The sequence below is a fragment of the Alosa alosa genome, chromosome 8 (assembly GCF_017589495.1).
Source record: "Alosa alosa isolate M-15738 ecotype Scorff River chromosome 8, AALO_Geno_1.1, whole genome shotgun sequence".
NCBI lineage: Eukaryota > Metazoa > Chordata > Actinopteri > Clupeiformes > Clupeidae > Alosa > Alosa alosa.
Genome location: NC_063196.1, coordinates 5,849,141 through 5,874,836, shown reverse-complemented (window position 1 = coordinate 5,874,836; position 25,696 = coordinate 5,849,141). Strand labels below are relative to the sequence as shown.

The 25,696-nt window shown below is 45.2% G+C and overlaps 1 protein-coding gene across 4 annotated transcripts in view; it reads right to left on the bottom strand.

Moving 5' to 3' along the window:
- Positions 1-610: 610 nt before the first annotated feature.
- The window catches only part of map7b (microtubule-associated protein 7b), a 36,310-nt gene continuing 11,224 nt past the window's right edge, over positions 611-25,696 (bottom strand). The window contains exons 2-20 of one of the 4 annotated variants that reach the window (XM_048251019.1): positions 18,601-18,717; positions 18,076-18,150; positions 15,924-16,087; positions 14,245-14,359; positions 13,672-13,776; positions 12,387-12,497; positions 11,461-11,556; positions 10,792-10,908; positions 7,954-8,138; positions 5,951-6,111; positions 5,239-5,426; positions 4,171-4,297; positions 3,261-3,420; positions 2,777-2,881; positions 2,375-2,416; positions 2,183-2,240; positions 2,016-2,091; positions 1,670-1,872; positions 611-872 (exon numbers count right to left, since the gene is read on the bottom strand). In XM_048251019.1, the coding sequence (XP_048106976.1) occupies positions 862-872; positions 1,670-1,872; positions 2,016-2,091; positions 2,183-2,240; positions 2,375-2,416; positions 2,777-2,881; positions 3,261-3,420; positions 4,171-4,297; positions 5,239-5,426; positions 5,951-6,111; positions 7,954-8,138; positions 10,792-10,908; positions 11,461-11,556; positions 12,387-12,497; positions 13,672-13,776; positions 14,245-14,359; positions 15,924-16,087; positions 18,076-18,150; positions 18,601-18,717 (2,216 nt within the window). In that variant the 3' untranslated portion in view covers positions 611-861. The remainder of the gene's footprint in view (positions 873-1,669; positions 1,873-2,015; positions 2,092-2,182; positions 2,241-2,374; positions 2,417-2,776; positions 2,882-3,260; positions 3,421-4,170; positions 4,298-5,238; positions 5,427-5,950; positions 6,112-7,953; positions 8,139-10,791; positions 10,909-11,460; positions 11,557-12,386; positions 12,498-13,671; positions 13,777-14,244; positions 14,360-15,923; positions 16,088-18,075; positions 18,151-18,600; positions 18,718-25,696) is intronic. The other 3 variants (XM_048251020.1, XM_048251021.1, XM_048251022.1) reach the window with 3 other exon arrangements.

The following is a 25,696-nucleotide window of genomic DNA, read 5'->3' as shown; positions in this document are numbered from 1 at the left end:
TTGCAGCTACATGCTTTTTGGATATTGCACTGATGCAACTGACTAGACATTCCTCTATTCAGTACACACACACACATACTCCACCCCCCACACACACACACACACACACACACACACACACACACACACACCCACACGGACTAGAGGCTGAAACACAAAACTAATCCTGAAACGAGGGTGGGATCTTTGGATTAGGACCATCAGTCAGACAAATGAGAAGTTTGCTAGCTTCATCGCCATCGGTAAAATCAACAAAACAAGCAAACAAACAAACACAAAAAGCACAGATCTAGTTAAGCTGAACTACACAGAAAAGGGAAACATTCATTTTTTGTTTTGTTTTGTACTTTACAGTTATTGAATAACTAATGACAGTAGTAGTGCATGAGATTATAGCTGCTTTTACTAAGAGATACAGTATCAGATCAGATTCTTTTTTTTTCTTCCTTCCATCCCCCTCCTCCCCATCAACAGCGCAAGCACCTGCTCACCTGCCTGCTGACAAAACTACAGTACAAGGAAGTCTTCAAGTATTACATCAGCGATCAGCCTGTCAAATCAAAACACAGAATATTGATTCATACATGAGGGAGGGGCCAGCTCACCCCATCTTGGTCTCAAGGTGGTTTGGACCTCACTGCTCTCTAGTCTGAGACCGTGCTAAGTGGTTTGGGGAGCAAGGGGTTGGTGGTTGTTCTAAGTTGACGTTTTGGTCAGCAGGAATGGGGAGGAGGGTTTCCTGTCCAGGCCTTGTCTGTATGAAACCAGCCTTCAGGGAGACCTTCAGGTGAGACGTGATCCATCCGAACCTCTTCGTTCTCCCTTGGTCTCCTTCTCGCTCACCCATGCAGTCTTGGTTGCTCACACCACATCTGTGCACACGATGGGGGAAATGGATTCATGTTAGTTTAGTATAGAATACAGGCTATAAGGCAGTGGACATTTCCATTCCTGTATTTGTTCCATATTTATCCATATTATTTTAATCAGAACTACCTGTAGCTGCTCCACTCCTGAATTCTGGCACATTGCCTAAGAACTTTTATGCCTGACTGCATTACTTTATTTAACAGGGTCCATACATATCTCAACCAGTGCACCAGATTTAGCTATATAGCTAATTAGCATGTGTGGTCCCTGGGTATGGAAATATTAAAGAATGACACAATTCAATACAAAACAACAACATCTCGACTGTGACACGCCAGTATAGACTGGGAGGGAAGGAGAGACAGAGAGAGAGAGAGAGCAGAGGAGAGGAGAGGGCAGTGTTGATTACAGTGTTGAGAGAAAGCCTAAGATATAGGAGTTCAGGTGAGATATGCAGCCATCATGCCAGATGCTGATTATGATAAGAGTGATCCCTAGGACTGAACAGGTGATGACAAACAAGCACTAGAAAGGATGAGACTGAGAATGATAATAATGATTACAACCCTGCTTATGCTGGTGGGGCTGATTACAGTCTAAGAAGTTTTATACAAGTTTAGATGATGGATTATAGTGACGGTGTGTGTGTGTGTGTGTGATATTGGAGTGAACCTGGTGTTAATGAGTTTGTGTGTGCATGTGGGGGTATGTATCTGATGAAGAATGTTTAGATGATGGTTAACAGTGGACATGATGGTGATGACGGTGATGAGGATGATGATGAAGACGAAGATCTCACCTGCTTGGTGCTGGTTCTGTCCGCTCTCTCGGAAGGCGATGACGGGGCTGCGGGGGCCTTCAGAGTCAGACGTCTCCTCTTCCTCCTGCCCATCGCCCTCTGCCCGGGGCATCTTGGTCTCCATGGGAACCACGATGACCTGCTCAAAGGTCCCCGTCTCTATGGCGATGCCGTTCTCCCTCGGGTGGGCCTCAGTTGGTGTGCTGGGCCACAGACAAACAAATGTAAACACTTACATATCTAAACACAGGCATGTAAACATCTGTATGTCAAGACACAGAGTGAGTGATGAGGGACAGAGAGTTTGAGTGAGTGAGCGCGTGTGTGTGTGTGTACACACACTCACCTCTCTCCTGACTCCGGACCCTGGAGCGTGAGTGTGTGTGTCTCTGAGAGGGCTGGCAGAGGTGCAGGTGAAGATGCTGCGGAGGTGGTCAAATGTTCCAGTTAGACAGATAAGCGCGCACACACACACACACACACACAGACAGACACATCCACACCCTGTCGTACCTGTCTCCTCTGTTTTCTGCTCAGTGAAATCTCCATTTCTGCGTTGTGGTGATTTTTGCTACACGTGAACATGGGCGCACACACACACACACACACACACACACACAATATTAGCGGAATATGATTTGTCAAATATAATTTGAGTTTGTAATGTATTTACAGTTTGTGGGAAGTGTGTGTGTGTCACCTTACCTGATCTGATTTGCGTGTTCTCTTCATGATCTCCTCCAATCTCTAAAAACAAAAACAAAAACACTCTCTTGAGAAAGGTATGTGTGTGTGTGTGTGTGTTTTAACATGTACTCTTGGGCAAAGGTGTGTGATGCAAATCTGTGTGTGTGTACTTATGCTGTAGTGTGTGAGGTCAGCAATTGTGAGTGTACATGTACTGTATGTATGTGTTGTGTGTGTGGCGATGTTAGAGACTTGATGAGTGTGTGTGTGCATGTTGTGTTAGGTCAGCAATTGTACAGTACGTACATGAATGTGTATTGGCATGTGGTCAGTGTGTGTATGTGTGTGAGTGTCTGTTGTCATCTGGTCACTGTATGTGTGTGTGTGTGTGCGCGTGTGTGTGTGTGTGTTTATGTGCACCTTTTTGCGCTCCTGGCGTTCTGCCTCCTCCTTCTGGAAGTGCTTCTCTCTCTCCTGGCGCAGTCGCTCTGCTTCCTCACGCTGGCGAGCGTCCTCTGCCTCTCGCTGACACGCGCGCACACAGAGAGAGACAGACAGAGAGAGAGACAGAGAGAGAGAGAGAGAGAGAGAGAGAGAGAGAGAGAGAGAGAGATAAACAATACACACACACAGACATGAAGACAAATACACCAATTATTCAAATGAGATGAGATAAGATGTCTAATACTAAGTATGTAACATTAGTCTGTCATGTCTGATGAATTCCTTCAGTTAGAGTGTGCTGATGCTGATGTAAGTGTGTCCTTATGGATGTGGAGGGCTTTGTTCTTGCTATACATTATGTTAATGGAAGCAAATCTGATCCGGGCTTATTAAATATGGTGTGGGCATGTGTGAAAACAAGTATGTGCTGTGTGTGTGTGTGTGTGTGTGTGTGTATTACCTGTTTCTGTAGGCGCTCTGCCTCCTCTCTCTCCTTCTCAGCCTGGGCTTTCCTCTCCTCCTCCTCTTGGAGTCTTCTCTCCTCTTCTCTCTTCTTCTCCTCCTCCTCTCTACGCACTCGCTCCTCTGCTTTCCTGCGAGCCATCTCCTCACGGCTGCGTCTGAACTCAAACATGCATGCACACACACACGCACACACACACGCACACACACACAAAGAATGAGCACAATGTAATTCCATGTCTGGGGGAGCAGGGGAGTAAGTATTTGATATAAAGGCATCTAAACTTGCTGCTAGTACAAATAGTTATGTAGCAAGTGAAGGCTCTACTTGCACAGGATGGAAATGATCTGCTGATCTGCACACTGGCGTCCTTCACGCATGCACCAGCCGTACTTGTCCCATCCCAGGGTGCCCCACACGCTCACTAGTGCTTCACCCATCTCTGGGGTCCCTCACACACGGGTCAACCTATCCTGGGGGTCCCTCACCCACGGGTCAACCTATCCTGGGGGTCCCTCACATTACATTTACTTTACATTACATTACATTTAGCAGACACTTCTTGACCAAAGTGACTTACATGTGTCAGCTATATTACAAGGTCACATTGTCCCCGGAGCAACTTGGGGTTAAGTGCCTTGCTCAAGGGCACAATGGTGGAAGCCGGGAATTGAACCAACAACTTTCAGGCTACTGCACGCTAGCCCAGCTCCTTAACCACTACTCTACCACCACCCCACACAGGGGTCAACCTATCCTGGGGGTCCCTCATATGGCTCATACATTCTGACAGCATACATACTGTAGCAAAGGGAGAGAGCGGTCACCCGACCAGCCCTCGAACCCGGGTCTCATGGGTACCAAAGCTGCCTCGCTCTCACTCTCTCTCTCACACACACACACACACCTCTCGGCCTCCTCCTGTAAGCGGCGTTCTTCCTCCTCTCTCTCTCTCTGCTCACGGGCTTGTCGTCGCTTCTCTGCTAGCAGGCGAGAGGCTTCTTCAGGGTCTGTGGTTCCTGCTGACTTCACCGCTGATAAAGAGAGAAAGAGCGGGAAAAAAACAATTAGTGTCAGAGTGTGTGTGTGTGTGTGTGTCTGAGGGAAATACTTGAGTAGGTGAGCGTGTGTATGTGTGTGTTGTACAAAAATGCTGCTTTAGGGGAGGACATTCTCTGTTTCACCGTTAAGGTCAGACTACAGGTGCTACCAACCAGATACAACCTAGCATCACCATCCACACTGCAAAATGCATTCTAACTCTGACCACCTTAAATTAGTTGCTCATATTGTAAATGGTTGTAATATGTACAAAGGACACTGCACTCCGTATTGTTAATAGTATTGCCAGTTCACTTAAAGTCATTTTTCCAAAAAATATGCCTGTGTACAAACACTCACGCGAAATGCCAGACTGGTTCTGGATGGAGATAGAAAGGAGGTGCTAGTCCTGGGAATAGGCTGTGTTTATGCATTTTATGAAAATACCAACCCGTCCTTGCAGAGATGAGTGACCTACAGTAGGCTATGCATGTAAGTTTGTGGCATTGATATTTGGCAGCTTGGGATATGTCCACAAACTGACTGTGAGTGGACTAAGACTGGAAGGGCTATCAAAAGGAAAGTCTACAACAACTGGAAAAATTCTGTTCCATATCAGCTGTGATAGGCAGTCTTGCTGTGTCGTGTAGTCGATGCTTTATGTACCCTTGAATGTCAAAGCTGTATCACCTCTGAGAATATTTGAATCATTTCTGTAAGAAATTTGATTGGTGGATTCAAATAAAGAATTCAAGTGTGTGTGTGTGTGTGTGTGTGTGTGTGTGTGTGTGTGTGTGTGTGTGTGTGTGTGTGTGGTGGGAAATGCATACTTGGGTGGGTGTGTGAGAGGAAAAAAAAGAGAAACAGCTTTAAAATCTGGTCTAATTTATCTGCAATGACTGCTCTGAACCACTAGAGTGCACTGTGGTCTGACCTGGGGAAGTAGCCTCCTTGGCCTCTCCCTCTGCATCGTCTTCTTCAGCGGCCCGGTACAACTCGGGCATGGTCCGGCTGGGTCGCAGGTTGCCTGGCGATAGAGGTGGGGTGGCGGCAGAGTGCTCCTGGCCAGGGGATCGCAGGTGTTTGGGGGTCGGAGGCTTCTGGGAAGACTTTAAGGAAGATCTAGTAAGAGAGAGAAAAAGAGAAAGATTGTTTACCCCCCTCTTTTCCTCTTTTTTTAATGGTGGTGTTAAGTTACCGTGTTTGGCTAGCATTGGCAAGTTAGCAACACTATTCAAATGCTTATGCTAATAAAGCACCTTTAATTGGAATTGGGGGAGGGGTGGAAGCTTCCACTCTTCACTGTAAACAGCAGTTGGTGTAGATTTAAACAGTTGGTACTTGGTCATCTGGTCATCTACCCACATTAATCATTAATTACTGCGTGATCTGGGATGTTCGCACTTGTTTTTTATTAAAATGGGTATCAAAGGTGAACATTTCACTGTAACAAACAGGCGCACCCTCTCAATGGACACACACATATACCCTCTCAGTTAAGCAAGTTTGCGTGCGTTCACACAAACAAAAAATAGAAGGCCTACAAAAGAGTACATTCACACAAACACACATAAACAGAGAGACACACAATACTGAGTACATGGACGTGTGTTTACTCACACACACACACACACACACACACACACCTGGCAGGTGAGGGTGCTTTGGTCCTGCAGGGCTGGGTGCCGGGGGACTGGGATCTCTTGGCTCTGGGCTGCTGGGGGCCACTCAGGAGGGGCTGGGAGCCCAGCGGCAGAGACAAATTACTCCAGGACTTACGCACATACTCCTTAGGGTGCTTTTCCCCCTACACACACACACCCACCAAATAAATGCACAAATACATGAAGGAAAAGACATTCCGTTTTCTGAATGTGGTGTGTGCATATACAGTACATGTGTGTGCTTGTTCATCTGAAGTATATGTGAGTGTCTGTGTCTCAGTGTTGTGTGCGTGCGTGCGTGTGTGTGTGTGTCTCAGTGTGTGTGCGTGTGTGTGAGTATGTGTCTGTCTGTGTCTCAGTGTGTGTGCGTGTGTGCGTCTGTGTGTCTCAGTGTTGTGTGCGTGTGTGCGTCTGTGTGTCTCAGTGTTGAGTGGGTGTGTGCATCTCAGTGTTGAGTGTGTGTGTGCATCTCAGTGTTGAGTGTGTGTGTGCATCTCAGTGTTGAGTGTGTGTGTGCATCTCAGTGTTGAGTGTGTGTGTGCATCTCAGTGTTGAGTGTGTGTGTGCATCTCAGTGTTGAGTGTGTGTGTGCATCTCAGTGTTGAGTGTGTGTGTGCATCTCAGTGTTGAGTGTGTATGTGCATCTCAGTGTTGAGTGTGTGTGTGTCTGTCTGTCTGTGTGTCAGTGTGTGTGCGTGAGTCTGTCTGTGTCTCAGTGTGTGTGCGTGTGTGCGTCTCAGTGTTGAGTGTGTGTGTGTGTGTCTGTCTGTGTTACAGTGTGTGTGTGTGTGTGTCTGTGTCTCAGTGTTGTGTGTGTGTGTGTGTCTGTGTGTGTGTGTCTCTGTGTCTCAGTGTGTGTGCGTCTGTGTGTCTCAGTGTTGTGTGTGTGTGTCTGTCTGTGTCTCAGTGTGTGTGTGTGTCTGTCTGTGTCTCAGTGTTGTGTGTGTGTGTGTGTGTGTGTCGCGTGTGTGTGTCTGTGTCTCAGTGTGTGTGCGTCTGTGTGTCTCAGTGTTGTGTGTGTGTGTGTGTCGCGTCTGTGTATCTCAGTGTTGTGTGTGTGTGTGTCTGTGTCTCAGTGTTGTGTGTGTGTGTGTGTGTGTCTGTGTGTGTGTGTGTGTGTGTGTGCGCGTCTCTGTGTCTCAGTGTGTGTGCGCGTGTGTGCATCTGTGTGTTTCAGTGTTGTGTGTGTGTGTGTGTGTCTCAGTGTTATGTGTGTCTGTCTGTGTCTCAGTATGTGTGTGTGTGTGTGTGTGTGTCTGTCTGTGTCTCAGTGTGTCTCAGTGTGTGTGTGTGTCTATCAGTGCATGACTGATTGTATGAGTGTGAGTTGTGCTGATAGAGGTCAGAGTCTCTCGCTCTCAACTCTAAGTCCTTAATGACATAAGCCCTCATATACACAGACAGATGGAGATGAGGGATAAGTGTGTGTGTGTGTGTGTGTGTGTGTGTGTGTGTGTGTGTGTGTGTGTGTGTGTGTGTGTCTGAGAGAGCGAAAGAGACAAAAAAAGTATATGCATGTGTTTGAGAAAGAGAGACAGAAAGAAAAGAGAAAATTCATGTGGCAGTGCATGTGACAGAAACAGACAGAGACGTGTGTGTGTGTGTGTGTGTGTGTGTGTGTGTGTGTGTGTGTGTGTTAGCTCAGTAAACTTTGGCCTTGTACCCTCCCTCTCTTGCTCAGTCTAACATAATGAATACATACGTTCGCTCACACGCTCACACACACACACACACACACACACACACACTACACCTTAGTACTCCTGATCATACTGCTACTTCTGATCTTATTGAGCAAGGTCCACATAAATTAGTTTCACTCAAGTTACAGTGCTTACGGAGACACTCCCCTTCTCTATACGTGTGTGTTTGTGTATGATTATGTACTGACACAATATGTGTGTGTGTGTGTGTGTGTGTGTGTGTGTGTGTGTGTGTGTGTGTGTGTGTGTGTGTGTGTGTGTGTGCGTAGTCAACTCTCCTACCGTTGTGCCCTGAGTGGTTCTTCTTCGGGTGCTGGGGTCAGATGGGGTGAAGCCGGCCCTAATTGGCCGATCGCAGCTGAGACCTGCTTTCATTGGCCGCTCCATGCTGCTGCGGGATTGGAGGGACTTGAAGGAGAGGGAGCTCATTGGATGACAGGAAGCTGAGCGGGGACAAATGGGCGTCACTGTGTTCGTTTAAGGCATGCGTACAGATCACACACACAAGTAAGTGTGTTCGGGGGTAAGCAAGGGATAAGCAAGGAGGAATGTGATGAAGAGAGGGAGTCATGGAAGAGGAGTGGAAGGAGAACATCATGAAAGACAAAAAAAGAGAGAGAGAAAGGCAGAAACAAAGACAGACAGAAAGACAGAAAAGACAAGTGTGTTAGTGTGCACTACTGATTAGGTTAGTCATGACAGAGAATCATCTCTCAGGGAGGAGCCTGTGTTGTCATGGTGACAGGTCAGACAAAGAACAATGGAATCAGATCTAGACGATAGATCTAGATCATCTACAACAGACATGTCCCATTAAGAAGTCTCATGTAAGTTGGTGTATGTTGAACACAGGAGAGAAGAACGTAGTCCCATGAAAGTCTCAGCGCCATGTTTTGTTCAATGTGTTCAAGTTAAAGACAGCATGGTGTCCTACACCTACATTCTGAAGCAAATTAAGTCACTATTGGTTTGCTATATGGGCAGCATTGGAATCTGACAGCAGGGCTACACTGGACGCGTAACTGAAGCATTCTGCTTACAACGTGTACAAACAATTTTAGAAGACAGGTCTATTTTTTTTTTTTCAACGTACGCACCGCTATCATGTCTGGTGTAGCCAGCTCCATTGATCATAGCGCAAGCTAATTGTACAAGACCCTCCGCTTTAACCCTCTCTGTTGCACCAGATGCTGTGTGATCAGAACACTTCAATTACGCGTTCGGTGTAGCCTCCCAGTTAGTGTGCGTACTGATTAGACTTTACTTTCTTCACTTATCACTTTTGATGGCGCCATTGTTGACCAATTCTGGCAGTGAAATTGGGGGGTAGTCTACAACTATGCAGGCTCCTAGTATAAAACCTTCTCAATGCCACCAAATGGCAGTAATGCAAACATTTTACTCCTGATGTTATTGTTTATTCCCCACTATGATTCACTTATTGGAGCACAGAAAACACAGGCACCCCCTGAGAACAACAGACTAAAACCCAGAGATGACACCAAACCCAAACGCTTTAGAGAGGTCACACTCACTTAGAACACAGGCAAACACACAACACCAACACACACAGAATGCCCATTAAAGTGTTGTAAGTGCATTACTCGTGTCAGTGTGATGGGAGGACCTGTTTGAAAGTAGACATTGAACACATGTAACACACAACATGCATACATGACTCAGATAGGTAGGGTGACCAGATTCCTGTGTGTGAAACAGGACATCCCCATAAAACCAGATTTGAAAAGTCGGGACACTAAAAAAAAAAAAAAAAAAGGTTCTGGTTAAAAAAGAATCATGGGACCCCTGGTCACCCTACAGATAGGAGACCAGTTTGCTGCGGAAACACATTTGTTACTGCCCTGTTAGAGGACTTCACGAGGTAGCCAGAGTAATAATATTAACACACACAGCTAGGCTTCTCCCCTCGCTCACAATCTAGGACACTCAGGGGAAGTGCTCATCAGAGTGATTCAGAACACAGCCACATGGCTTTCATACAGCTGGATGTATGTCAATGCCGTTGGACTGACCTCTACACTACGTGTGGCTCTCTAGGGGCTGTGCACTGGACACATTAAGGCTGATGAAGAGGAGGACAGTGAAAACATATGGGTGGGATTTCTATACATTCACCTCATCAGGGATGAGATTATCTACTGTATATGGGGGACAGACTGACCTCAAATAGCATGAGATTAATCCCTCATAAGGCCAGTTCACATTCAGCCAACGAGACGAGGAGCAAGACCAGTCAGGACAGGAGGAGATGGAATGAGACGGTTTAATGTAATGCCATGGCAACAGTGGAGTTCTGTAGCTAGAGTGACCCCCTCCCCCCCCCCAACCTCACGGTAACCATTTATCTAAATCAACATGGTGTTTTTTCTAGCTAAATAAGGCTTCCCCATCAACCACTGAAATTGCATGATGAGAGTTTAGTTTGTGACACTTATGTTGTGTGAGAGCTTGTGTGAGAGACTGTGTTTGTGTGAGAGTGAGAGTGAGAGAGTGAGATCGAGAGAGAGAGAGAGAGAGAGAGAGAGTGGGGGATTGGTATTGGTGGTAGTGGGAGGGGCTGTGTGTAGGATGAAGATGGAACATGATAGGGCTGGAGTTGAATCTGTTCTGTTTCAGGGTCCTAGTTTCAGAGTGTTGCCTACATTTTTGCCTTGTTGAAATGACAGGCATGCTGCTTATTGCTCTCATGCCCACTCTGTCAGTAAAGCCCCTTCTAATGTGGGATGACATCTGACCTCTATGGTGCGGATACTCTGCATTATGAATGACCATACCCTACCATGACACGTAGGACGTACACTACCATGACACGGATACTCGGCATTATGAATGACCATAACCTACCATGACCAGAGCACGCATTGTAGAACAGTCAGTGCTACAGAACTCAGGCCTTTTTAGTGATCTAATCACTGCACACCTTCACACGGAAACCACCAAATGCAGTTAGAATCTCGCATGAAGGTTAGCTGAGCGGATGCTAGACGTGTTGCACTATATGCATGCAAATATTCATCTTTGAACATGGGATGTTTGGGTATGACTATTTAGGCTGTATATGACTGTTTGATGTGTGTGTACGTGTGTGTGTGTGTATACCTGTCTCTCCCGACAATGACATAGCGCTACGGCTTCTGGCCAGGTAGGAGTGTGTGGGGGTCAACAGACGACTGACCATGTTATTCTCCCATGGTGTCAATGGCAAACGACGCATAGCTGCAAAACACACACACACACACACACACACGTCAAAGGCATGTACTAAAATCCCATATTGAAGCACCAACGTACCCTTAAGCAAGCTGGAACCTGCGAGCACATACACAGCCAAACACGTCGCTTAGTTATGACATCACATGCATAAGCACGCCGAACACAGTTTTATGACATCACAAGCACAGGCAGCCACCTTCCACGTGCCCAACCCCATGCAATGATGTGTTAAAAGAAACACACACACTCTCATTCACACACCTACACACACACACACACTCCCATTCACACAACACATCCAGAAAGAAAATGTCAGCATGACAAGTGTAAAACAAAAAGATTATATTTCGTGAAGGATGAGCCCCATGCACCAGTCATGATATTAGGAGGTAAGCAGGCACTGTCAGGATGACTTCTGGGTAATGTAGTCAAGATGTAGTAAGAGCACCACAGCCGTGTAGCAGCCAATGCCCCGGGCACACATGCACAACTCCCTTGTGTCTGTGTTAGTGACTGTAAAACATGCGGACTTCTAGCCATTGCTCAGCGATCCACCTGTGTGTGTGTTACCGACACTCTTCTCTCGTGATGAGCGGAGTCTGCTGCCGTGTTTATTAATGTGGGGAGAGGAGGCAGTCCGTTTCTGTAAGGCTAATATGCCACACACACACAAAAACAATTCTAAAATGAGCAATTATGAAGTTATTTGTGTTCAGTTGTCAGTTGTCTTCCGCCTGTCCATGTCTGTGTGAGTGCGTTTTTGTGTCTGTGTGTGTCTGTGTGTGTCTGTGTGTGTCTGTGTGTGTCTGTGTGTGTCTGTGTGTGTCTGTGTGTGTCTGTGTGAGTGCGTTTTTGTGTTTGTCTGTGTGCGTCTGTGTGTGTGTACGTGCGCACGTGTGTGTAAGTGTAAACAGCATAGTCCTTACTGTACAAACAGAAGTTTAAACAATGAGACATAATGTGACTGGATAAAAGGATAAAAAGCAAAAAAAACACAATGCTTCCATAATGAGCCTGAAAGGCCTCAGCATAAACCTATTATATGCATACCAATATTACCAGGGTTGTATGTTTGTGTTTATAGTGTGAGAGTCTGGGAATGTACTGTATGCAAACATGTCTGTGTGTGTGTGTGTGTGTGTGTGAGAGTGTGTGAGTGAGTGAGACTGGGAATGTACTGTATGCAAACATGTCTGTGTGTGTGTGTGTGTGTGTGTGTGTGAGAGAGTGTGTGAGTGAGTGAGACTGGGAATGTACTGTATGCGAAAATGCTTGTCTGTGCACCTATGTTTGAATTTGAGAATGTGTGTGTATATACTTAAATCTCTACACACAACTCACACGTCTGTACAGTGCTTGCTCAGATGCACAGATTCCTAGTCTAGTGTGCACAAAAATGCATACAGAGTGTGTGTGTGTGTGTGTGTGTGTGTGTGTGTGTGTGTGTGTGTGTGTGTGTGTGAGGGGGAGACTTTCCATACCTCTGTCTGGTGAGTTTAAGAGTGTGGCAGAAGATGCAGACAGGCGTTTGGTTATGACCGGGTCTGTGTGCTTGGACAAGTTAGTAGTCGAGACAGAGCGTCTGTCCGAATCTGTGAAAGACGCAAACACACACACGCACACACACACACACACACAAACAAACAAACAAACATGTTAAATCACTGCAGTAGAACAAGGAAAAAGAAACCCAGCAATGCTGAAATGAGAGGGAGAGAAAGAGTGGATAACAGAGGATACGAAGGATCTAGTTTCATACAAAAGAGCTATGCAAGGACGTACTTGCTATAAGGAATTTAAATATGTTCTCATTAGCTAGAGGTGTGAAATCCTAATCAGGACTATATCTAAAGAAATGAGCTGATGACGTTAGAATGGACTTTTTTGATGTTAATCAGTCCTACATGGTACAATCTTTAACAAAGGCTAGCACTTCAGCACCTGAGAAGCCAGAGTATGTTTTATTTACTATATTTAGTAGTACCAGTGATCAGATGAGACTTTAATGGCAGAGCGCAAAGCACTTCAAATAACTAGATTCACTGAACAATGTGACTACACACAAAAAAATCCAAATTGGATACTTCAGTTACCATTAAAGAGCTAAAAACATAATATTCAGCAAACCAAACCAATTTGACCAAACAAACACTCTCAGCTCCACAGCCTCTAAAGATAACTATGATGCTAAGGTGCTAATGAGCTAAGGGGCACTAAAGATAGGCACATAAACCTTAATCTTCTGGGTCTAAAATGTCACAGTTACAGACAGCCACTGTCTAGAGTGAAACATTACACTAACACTTTACCTGAAGCCTGTGTCATAAGACCAAGACAACAATGACATAGCCATGCCTGAGGCCAACACCCGGTCCTGTATTTGCCAGTTGATGTCATTGCCCAGTGATTTTATGTCAGATGATTTAAACATGTTACCATAATCAGTAAATGTCATGACAGCCTTTAAAATGTTGCATGCCACAACAGGTAATGTTACATGCTACTAAGCTGCCATAACATCTACCATAACTGTCAATTGGCAAATGTAGCAACACTGAGACATTGCTGGACATCAACTGACATAGCTATATGCAACAGGAGAAGATATCTGCCATGGTATATTTCTGACATGGACATGCTCTGGACCAGCAGGGCTCTAAGAGAGAGTTAGCCTACTACTGGTGAACTTCACAAGCTAGCCTAATGGGCTAAAGCTAATGTTGCTAGCCTCTAATGCTAACATGCGCTAGCCCCAGTTATATTCACATTTGGAGAGAGGCCCAGTCTGGCGGCCCAGGCTAAAGGCACCAGGGTAATGGTGCTCCAGACCTGCTAGATCCAAAGGGTAAAGACAAGCAGCCTCAAACAACCCTGTGCCAGAGAGAGAGAGAGAGAGAGAAAGAGAGAGAGAGAGAAAGAAAGGAAAACAAAACAAAGAGAAATGGGCAGCCGAGTAGGATCATGAGTCAGCGAGAATAGGCTAGAGGTAGAAACACACACCAATCACACACACAGACACAGCAGCAATTCAGGGCCATGCTAAAATGAGAGAAAAAAAACAGCAGCTGGTGGGAAGTGCTTGGTTTGGACACGGGAACTGAAATGCATTGTGTGTGTGCGCGTATGTGTTTTTGTGTGTATGTTTTCCTGTTGGGTGAGAGGTGCTGGTTGTTAGAGTGTGTGTGTGTGTGTGTGTGTGTGTGTGTGTGTGTGTGTGTTTCTGTGTGTATTTGTACCTGTTGGGTGAGAGGTGCATGTGTGTGTGTGTGTGTGTGTACCTGTTGATGAGTGTGCTGGTTGTTAGAGAGTGTATATGTGTGTGTGTGTGTGTATGTGTACCTGTTGGATGAGAGGTGCTGGTGGTCAGAGTGCCTCCCCAACTCCAGCGGTTGGTTTTCTGTTTGGCTCTTTGACTCCTCTCCAGAGTCCTCCTCATGACAGCCTCATAGCGGACCTGGAACACACACACGGACACACACACACACACACGGACAGATACAGACACAGATATAGACACCGATGTAGACACACACACCAATTCCATAATTACAAGAAGCGTTCAGCATCCCAGCCAGGCTACACAGATGTCGAGTCACAGATGTCAGAGGCCAAATCAGGATTATGGATCGTCTCTCTCACTCCCTCTCTCTCTCACACACACACTTCTCTGGGATCAATACAACATGTGAGGCCACAGCACAAAACCAACATCAGTCAAAGGAGCCAGAGGCACAGAGACACCTATAACCTAAACCGTAACCCTAAGCCTAGCCTATGTGCACAGACCCAAGCCAGATAGGCAGAGATGCCTATAGCCCCAAATGTAACCGGAAGCCTAGCTGGTGTACAGACCCAAGTGAGCTCCAGGGCAGCTCCAGCTCCAGGGACAGAACGTCATCAAACCCAAATGTGCTGCAGTATAGTAGTGTACCGGGCACCGATACTGTGCTGCAGGATGGTGGTGTACCAGGCACCGATACTGTGCTGCAGGATGGTGGTGTACCAGGCACCGATACTCTGCTGCAGGATTCATTGGTATTGAGATACTAATGCCATTGTATATCAACGTCATAACACCGATCCTGCACAATCACACAGAGATTACTAAGGCCACAGAACGCAGCGAACATCACTCAGCAAGAGCTGGAGGTGCAGTAACGTCTATGCAGATCTTTACACAGAGCGTAGGGCTGGTCTGGGCCAGATCGGCTTCCAAGCCAATTCATGGGTACAAGCTTCTTGAAGATCATAAAACACACACACACGGATCAATAGATATGTGAGGTCATGGCACACCACCAGTACCTGTCAGAAGAGCCAGAGGAGCTTGTAATTCACTGTGAACGTTTACGAACACACAGAAAGCACATTTGGAATTCACTTTGAACATTTACGAACACACAGAAAGCACATTTGGAATTCACTGTGAAAGTTTACGAACACACAGAAAGCCCATTTGGAATTCACTGTGAACGTTTTCAAATACACATAAAGTGTGTTTGGAGTTCTCACCATGAAGTTCACGTTCCTTTTTTGAAAGTGAGAACGTATTTTAACACACTCTGCTTTGAGAAGCTAGTAGTCCTTGGCATGCACACTGGTTAGCTCAGACCTGAACGTACTAGAGCCTCATCTCTTAAGGCAGGGGTTTCCAACCAGTGGTCCGCGGCCCACTTGTGATCTGTGAGGACATTGCTGGTGGTCCCTGACCATGGATTCAGTAATGTAGTTGCAGTGAAGGAATCAGTATTTTTATTCACTGGTGGTCCTAGGGTTACGTAATTAGTCAGAATGATGGTCCCTGGTCAACAATCAGTTGAAAATCCCTGTCTTAAGGCATTGGGAGGGAGGTTTAGGACACCACACAGTTACCACACTGATCCAGCTGACTACCACTCCAAACGCACGCACGCACACACGCACTTCAGCCAGAGACTACATATCACATCAATACCCATCACGTTTAAGTTGGCAATATTACAAACACAAACAGACACACATGACAAGCACACACACACCTTTTCCTCCTCGAGTTTCTGCCGTCGTTTCTCCTCGACAGCGGCGCGTCTCTGGTCCTCCTTGATCCTCTGCTCCTCCAGCCTCCTCCTGCGTTCCTCCAGGTGCTTCTCATAGTACTGACGAGCACGCTCCTCGCGCTCATGCCACTGAGACTCACGGAGCGCTACGCACACACACACACACACACACAAAATTGCACGCATGCACACACACACACACGCAGGCACGCACGCACACAGAAATGTATACGCACGCACACAGACACGCATATGCATACACACACACACACACACACACACACACACACACACACACACACACACACAAACGCATACACACATAAATGCACGCATGCACAGACAAACACACACACACAGAAATTGTTAATTTTATGGTTGACATCCTTTTACAAAGCATCTTTTACTATATGCCTGCCAAAATAAAAGCAGCTTTCATACAAGAAAATAAACGGTCTAGTTTTTCACATGCTTATCCCATCATGGGTGTGGTACATACTGTAAAGGAGTGCACCACTATAATGGTATATTATATAATATACATATATAATAATACAAACAAAACAAACAAGAGAGACCAACAGGGGAGAGAGAGAGAGAGAGAGAGAGAGAGAGAGAGAGAAGTGTGTGAAGGAGACGGAGAGGGAAATGTATTGAGACAGAGAGACACAGAGAGAGAGAGAGAGGAGGAGTGGGAAGGAGACAGAGAGAGAGAAAGACAGTGAGACAGAGAGAGGTAGAGGGATATTTCGGCCCCTCAGTCTCCCCTACCTCCCTGACCTCTTACATAACCTGGCTGCCATGACAAAAGGGGCACCAGAGCTTTGTGCAATGAACAGAGCACCACGGTCACCACGGAAACCTGCCACATTCACTTAGTCATGCAATGGGCTAGAGAGAGAGAGAGAGAGAGAGAGAGAGAGAGAGAGAGAGAGAGAGAGAGAGAGAGAGAGAGAGAGAGAAAGAAAGAAAGAAAGAAAGAAAAAAAAGAAAAAAGAAAGAAAGAAAGAAAGAAAAAAAAAAAGAGAGAGAAAAGAAAGAAAGAAAAGAAAAAAAAGAAAAAAGAGAGAGAGAGAGAGAGAGAGAGAGAGAGAGAGAGAGAGAGAGAGAGAGAGAGAGAGAGAGAACACCAAAGGAGCAGAGCAGAGAGGGCTCACACAGGAAGCAAAAAAAACAGAGGGACAAAAAAAAAAAAAAACAGAGGACGAGGGAGAAAGAAAGAGTGACAGAAAGCAAGAGCAAAAGAAAGAGAGCAAGCAAGCAAGAAAAAAAATTCCCCATGCACAGAGCTTCTGAGGGACAAAGATGCCAGCCTCAGCTGTTTACTTCCCCATTCCTCTGCCAACCATCATCCTGCAACACGTTCAGTTCTATTTTTATTTCTATTTCAATTTCAATTCCACTTAATGGCATTAAAGGGCAATTCACACCAGGAACGATAACTATAAAGACAACAGTAACTAGAACAAGATGAGCGTCCACACTCAGCACCAATAAGGAAAGTCTCTCCTCATGTTGATGAATGTGTGTCTAAAATTCAATGGATACTGATTGCCAGTCAGCTTTTACTGTTCTTAAAAAGTGATCCCCAACGAGATCATTCTTCATGTCGCTGTCGTTGTAGTATGCGTTATGGACGATGTCATTTATATGAACTAGAGCAATAGTTATTTGTTCCTATCGTTCCTGGTTTAAACGAATGTTAAGACATGGATACATAGGGACGTGATCATCAGTCGGGTGACACTCCTGCGAGACTTACAGGGAAGCTACACCAGGCGCGTAACTGAAGCGCTCCGTTCGTGTTGCGTCTGCTGCAACAATTAGCTGCCACTATGATCAATGGAAGTAGCTACACCAGACATGATAGTGGCGTGTACGTTTGAAAAAAATAAACCAGGCTTCTAAAATGGATTTTACGTGTCACGAACGGAACGCTTAAGTTCCGTGCCTGGTGTAGCTTCCCTGTGAGGGCTGTAATGCTCGAAGAGGACTCTGAGCATGAGCAAAAAGCCTTGGGTGTGTTTGTATGTAAGGGTGTCTCCCTCTGTGTGTGTGTGTGTGTGCACACACACTGACCAAGTGATAAGATTTAAGTGTGTGTGTGTGTGTGTGTGTGTGACGACATACATACCATTTTGCTTTTCCCTCTCCTCTCTCCGTTCTCGAGCAAGCCTCTGTCTCTCATCAAGTTTCAGCACCAAAGGCTCTAAACACACACACACACACACACAAAGAGAGAGGAAGAGTGTTAGAAAGCTCGATCACTTGATCGCACTGTGGCAAAATCTCAATGTTTTAGTATTGTGTGAGTGAGATCTGCATCTTGTGTGTGTGTGTGCGCGTGTGTGTGTCTCCTATGTTTAACTGAACCTTTAATATATTCCATGCACTCCAGAGTACTGTGAGTATTGGGCTTCATGTGCACAATATGTCTGTTTGCCCTCCTGTGTGCTGTCTTTATATTGTGTATCATTTCTGTATGTCAGTGTGTCCCTCTTGACAACAGCATTGCATTGTGCATTGCATACAGTACTTGTATTTATTCCTTGTAAGGCAAGGTGAGTTTATTTATTAATTTCATACAAAGTGCTGGTAAGTGCTGGTGTGTGTGTGTGTGTGTGTGTGTGTGTGTGTGTGTGTGTGTGTGTGTATGTACCTGGTTTGGAGCCTATAGAGGTGGGTGTGTCTATGCTGGTGTTGAGGGCGGAGGCAGAGGATGTAGGCCGACTTGATAGTGTTCTCTTCTCCTCCACTGAAGGAGGGGCCTCTGAACCTATACGTAAACAAATACACAAACATGTAAACAAACATGAAAACAAATATGGCATCACTTGAGGGAGGGGAATGTCCAAGCAATCGGTCACACAGCTAATGATTTGGAGGTAAAAGGTGGTAAAACCAAATAAAAGGTAATGGGATGTTTTGGAATTTGCAATGAGTAGATTACTGTATTGCTGATTGCTGTGGAGCACCAGTGTAGAGTATTGTTGTAGAGTCTGATGTGTGTAATTGTGTGTTTTGAAGTCTCTGTGTGCGTGTGTGTGTGTTTCCTGGGTAACACTCATGGCAACCAATATATATTAGTTTCCTCCTATCCTTCCCTAATTACCTTTCTAAGTAGCTGCTCATGTAGCTGATTGGTTATATGCATGAAAGCTATACTCCATTTGTAAGGTATAGCCAGGGTGTCTACATTTTAGTGACCAGTTGTATTAGCCTTTAACTACAAGACCTTTAGTTCCTGTAGTAAACATGTGCAGCCTTTCCAGAAAAAAAAAGAAATCTGCGAGGTTTGAGTCTTTAAAAAAGCTAGATTTGTGTCTTAAAGCCCTGCGCATGTACAGTCCTGCCCCAAATAGATGCCCGATAAGTGCCTGAAGTGTGTTATGCAATATAGCCGCTGAGTGGAGGGACTTGCCTAAGAGATCTTTGACAGTTTTCTCCAACCCTCTTTCATGGCTAGATGTAAGAGATATAAGCAGTGATGCCCACATCAAGGGGAAATCCACTGGACAAACATGTCTCATTTAAACTACACTGCAGACATGACCGTAGCCAGACAAGGCAGGCCCAATCCCACTGTCCGGCACATCCCCTGAATCCCTGGTCTAATCTGCCGTGTACCCACAATCCCGCTGTGGGAGTGTGTGTGTACTGCCTGCGCCTGGGACAGATGGTAGTCTAGACAGACGAACGAGAGAGAGAGAGAGAGAGAGAGAGAGAGAGAGAGAGAGAGAGAGAGAGAGAGAGAGAGAGAGAGAGAGAGAGAGAGAGAGAGAGAGAGAGAGAGAGAGAGAGAAACACCAAAGCGAGTAGAGCAGAGAGGGCTCACGGGACGTCCAGGAAGCAAAGACAGGGGCAGAAACAGAGTACACACAAAAAAAACAGAGGACGAGGGAGAAAGAAAGAGTGACAGAAAGCAAGAGCAAAAGAAAGAGAGCAAGCAAGCAAGAGAGATTCTCGCTCACACACAGCAAGTGGAAAATAAAAGATGTGTCTGTTGTACTGTGCGTGTTGTACTGTTTGAGTAGAGGAATAGAAAGCAGCTGCCGAATCTAGGTCAAACATCACAGAGGAGGTGAAGCGAAAGATCTACTTTACAACCACGGACACGGACACGCACACACAACTACTGTATATGCACAGATACTTGTGGACACCTACATGCATGCATAGCTGTGTATTAGTGTGCATGAGTATGAGTGTGTGTGTGTGTGTGTGTGTGTCAATATGCACACACACAGGATAAATACTAATCAATGTAAAATGAAGAACGAAAAAAAGGGTCATGCTCCATTATCCACAATTCATCTGTGACCAGTAGAACCTTCAAGTGTGGCTGAACTACTGAGAAGAACATCAGGGGAACAAAATGGACCAGTATGCCATGACAATAGACTGTAATTGGAGTTCTGAACTACTGCTTGGTGTTATATGGTGACTTATGTGACATATGAAGTGTGTGGTCAAGGTGAGGTGAGCCAAGAGAGATGTCCAGTGAATATGTGTGAACAGTGAGTGAGTGAGTGAGTACACAAGTACAGTCCAGAAGATTCATTTCCCCATTGTCCTTCTTGGAGAAATGGATAGGCTTTCCCAAGAGTGATATAAAAGAGTAATATGCAATAGTGGCAGAGGAGTCATACATGTAACAAAGACAATTTGATTATAAATCATCATCATCATCATCATCTGATACTTTTGAAAGACAATCCTTCAGATGAGCTCATTGCCTATTGTGTGTGTGACTGTGTGTGACTGTGTGTGTGTGTGTGTGTGTGTGTGTGTGTGTGAGTGAGAGAGAAAGAGAGGGGGAGGGTGTGTTTGTATCTTGCACGTGTGGATATGGGCCAATTTCTTATTCTTGATTAGAGGGACACAACTGATTGAGCCAATTAAGGGCTTTGTAATTATCTCATTAAGTGTACTTTGTCAGATGTGTTGGTGTGTGTGAGTGGATGCACACACATTTTTGAAATGACTCGCATTGTAAAACAAATTCAAATTCTCTCTCTGTCTCTGTCACATAAATTAGTTATTTGCAACACGTAACTAAATCCAAACAGTATTATTTGAACTTTGAATATGTTGAATTGTCCTGACTCCTCAAAGACTCCAAACAAAGTAGGTTTTTTATGTTGTTTTTTTTTTTAATGGTTGAGTGGTCCTTGGCCTGAAAAAGTTTGAGAAACACTGCAGTTAGCTTAGAAATCTAGACGCACCCTAGCGGCAGCAAATGTAATTTGCAACTCTCCGTTGGCTTGCGAACTGGAAAAATTAAACTTCGATTAGGCCAATCACATCGTGTATAAGGTCGGTGGGTGGGATCCGTGTGAATTCCCTGCTACTTAAAAACAAAGAAGATGGATGCTGCTGCTGGCCAACAGCGTGACACGAGGTAGGCTTTTTTTAAGTTGGCAAAAGTTTGATCAACTAGCTCCGCTGGTGGGAAAACGCATGGGACTCATGAGTTGTAGCGCCATCCTATTGCGTGCAGAGTCAATTTGAAAGACAACCGTTTATCCCGCCCCTCGGATTGAGCACTGCAAATGGTGAGTTCCCAGACCCTACATCTTGATGTGGGTCTGGCTTGTCAGGCTACTGTATAGAGTATCATTATGAAAATACTGTTGTAGAGTAGCACTGTAGTGCAATGCTTTGGAGTGTTGTGGGGTATTATTGTTGTTGTGGTACATTATTCTCATTTGTCATGTTATGGCAAATTTGTCATGTGTTGTATGCTGTTGAGTCTTATTGTGGAGAATTGTTGTGGAGTAGTATTAGGGAGTATTGTTACAGAGTCCTGCTGGGAAATGTTACTGTATAGTAGTGTCGTTGTGGAGTACTGCTGTGGGACGCTACTGTGTAGAGCAGTGGTTCTCAAATGGGGGTACGTGAGATTTTAAAATATACATATATTTAAAAAGTAGAATCCATGCAAAGATATTTTAAAAACAATAATTTCAGGAAAATATAAGTTCATAAAATGAATTTTATATTTCAGTAGGCTATTCAATTTCATTATCCTAAAAACCCAGAGTCCCCCCCATACCAGGATGGTTCGACCCAACTTGTCACATGCCACCCACCATCACCTGTCAATCACTGTCTCAAACTCAAACGATGGAGTCGTAGTTGAAGCGTAGCAGTAATTCTTGTGAAAACACGGAGGGACAAGTGGCAAAGAAGGCCAAACCAGAGCCGGCAAAATTCCGGCTGTATCTTGAAGAATATGTTTTATTGCTCGGTTTTAAGTCTTTTTTTCTCAACTAAAAATGCTTTGCACTGGTTAGGGGGTACTTGGCTGAAAAAATATTTCACAGGGGGTACATCACTGAAGGTTGAAAACCACTGGTGTTAAGGACTGTTGTGGAATGTTACTTTAGGAGTGTTGTTGTGGAATGTTACAAGTAGGGTTGTGGGCTGTTACAGATTTATAGTTGTGGAAATGTGGAACATCATTTAATTGTAAAGTTGTGGAATGTCCTTGTAGTGTTGTAGAATGTTTAGAGTAGAGTTGTGTAATAACGTTACTGTAGGGTGTTGTCATGGAGTATTCCTGTAGTTTGTCTGACCGCAGCCCTGTCTGCAGGGCAGGTTCATGTAATCAGAACCCCACTGACGGTCAGGATCAGAGGCAGGATCAGGGCAGAGAGCCAACATGGCCACCAACATGCTCTAGTTTCCATGCTCAGGGGGGCCTTTTCAGGACACCGCCGGCCCAAATTGGAGACCAAAACAGTCTGACCCATTTATAGTTTACCAATTATCCCCCCCTTAGACACACACACATCCCCCCCAAAACCCAACACACACATCAAAATCCTAGAATAGTCTGTATTTCTCTCACAGAATAACACAGGAAGAAATACACCCCATGACCTCTTGATGCTCTTTTTCTCTGCCATCCCCAAATGAACAATGCCCAGGGCTGGATCATACAGACAAAGAGAGACAGCCAATGCCTCAGAGAGGAAGTGTACTTCATCATGCATTCTCAGGTATATCCATCCATGGGTGTCTTGTGTCATGTGTGTCTTTCTCCATGCGAGTAAAGGCATCGTTGTCAACATTGAGTATTGAAAATAAGGGAGATTTCCCGGGTTTCTCACTGAAAATATGTGAAAATTTCAACATTCGTCTTTCTGTTGCTATCCCTCTGCTGACAGCAACAATTCAGACTACAAAACTGCTGCACTAACTAAATGAGGTGTAAAGCTAGGTCTAACGTCACTTTGCTTACAGATTGGCATCAAATTGTTTTCTCATAACCACCTCGCCGTTATCTTTAATAGGCCAACATCAGTCTTAGGTCGCCCTCAATCAAGCTAAATGATGCTTTGAAAACATCTGTTTTGCTGGAAGGGCAAGGGGGTGGAAACAGGACAAGAATACAGAGACTGTCGGGTCCGATAGTAGGGCTAATGTTATGAGAGTATTTTAAAAAAGGGATATTTTTACGGGAAAATATTAAAACAGGAAGACAGCGGGAAAAACGTTACAATACGTGAGAAACCCGGAAACAAACGGGTGGGTTTACAGGTATGGTAAAGGTGTGAGTATCAGGCATCCTGCCAAGTGAAAGCTCAACATTTTCTTTCTCTGCCCATCTCCAATCAATCAGAGAGAGAGAGAGAGAGAGAGAGAGAGAGAGAGAGAGAGAGAGAGAGAGAGAGAGAGAGAGAGAGAGAGAGAGAGAGAGAGAGAGAGAGAGAGAGAGAGAGAGAGAGAGAGAGAGAGAGAGAGAGAGAGAGAGACTAAGAACTGGCATCAGCAACATGCTGCAAGGGTGCTTGATAGAATGCTGAGGAGAGTGGTTTGCCTGATGGAGGATGACTCCACATCTCAAAAAGTGAACTCCACAAATCACTGCACAGAAATGCTGAACATAACAAAACTAATATTAGACGCGCTCACACACACACGATGTCATATTCAGGCTCCCTGGTCGTATGGCGTAAGGCGCGTCTTGTTGGCGTGTATCATTACTCAACAATGCCATAAATTCATCCTCAGGTGTGTTACAATTAGGCATCCGGTTTCTGCCAAAGAACACAGACAAACAGAAATAGGCACACCCACACATTAGCACACTCACACAGACACAACACAGACACAGTGATAACATGGCTACAGCACTTTGTGTGAGGAGATCATGCCATAGACATCTAGGCTTACTGTATGTGTGTGCATGCTATCTGTCAGAGGTGGAGGGAAAGAGAGTGTAGCATGGTGACTCAAACAGACTTCAAAACAAATAATCCAAAAAAAAACAAAAAAACAATTTGAAGTTAGAGCTCCGAGACCAAAACAAAATGAGCATTTTAGAGGCTGAACTTTCACACAAACACACACAAAGGAAAACCAGAGAATATAATAAAACACACACACACACACAACACACAGTAAAGCTGTAAAGGAGCGGCTGCTCTCATGTATCTGGGTTAAGGAGGATTTAGCAGAACATCCCCCAGCAGGACCTTTACTGCTGATCATGACACCCTGTGAACTAAGGATCTTCAGCCACACACACACACACACACACGCAGAACCTTTACTGCTGATCATGACACCCTGTGAACTAAGGATCTTCAGCCACACACACACACACACACACACACACACACACACACACACACACACATACAGGACCTTTACTGCTGATCATGACACCCTGTGAACTAAGGATCTTCAGCCACACACACACACACACACGCAGGACCTTTACTGCTGATCATGACACCCTGTGAACTAAGGATCTTCAGCCACACACACACACACACAGGACCTTTACTGCTGATCATGTCACCCTGTGAACTAAGGATGTTTAGCCAGCCAGCCAGCCACACACACACACAGACACACACACAGACACACACACACACAGACACACACACAGACACACAACCGTTACTGCTCGTCATGACACAGTGTGGATCTTCTGCCACACACACACACACATTCAATTCAGTATAACCAAGGCATTTGTGGTGCAGCAGTTAGCATTGGCACTTCATGCCGTTTTAAGTCCAGGACATCACCAGTCTCTGCAAGTTGTTTTACACAAAATGGTCTCCTAAATACCCATTGTCTTTCATCTTTACAACCTATCTGGCACCCACACGCACATGCACACACACACACACACACACACACCAGAAATGGTAAAAGTTCAGCCAGCATACTATGGGTGGCTGGGGTCAAAAGGTCACGATCAGGTCAAGAGCAGAGCCATGGGCTGCCAGTGCTGCTGAAAGGCTCTAGTTCAAATCAGTCCCTGTGTACCACAATAACTTCTACTAGAAAGCAGTACAGAAGAGCTTCTAGAAGCTCCAAGAGGAATCAAAATGGATACTTCTTTGCTTTAAAGATGATGTCACGGTGAACATAACACATTCCCACTGCTACAGAACACTACCTAATGGAACAATCAATCAATCACAGCAAGCAATTCATACAGACAATACAAAATACTGTAGACATTTCTGTACCATCACTATATCTCATAGCACATGATAAACTAGGAGAGTGAGTGGATAAAAGCATCTACTGAATTCCATAGCAACAGGGACTGTTCAGGATGTTCTGGCATCTTCTAAGGTGGTGGTGGCCCAAGCGCACACACACACACACACACAGCAATAACAGTTAAGAGGGAACAGAGAAGGGGGAGGGGGGCAGAGTGGCCCTGAAGGAAATCATTAACCTGAAGGACAAAGCTGGACATTCCTCATGGAGCACTGTATCTTAAC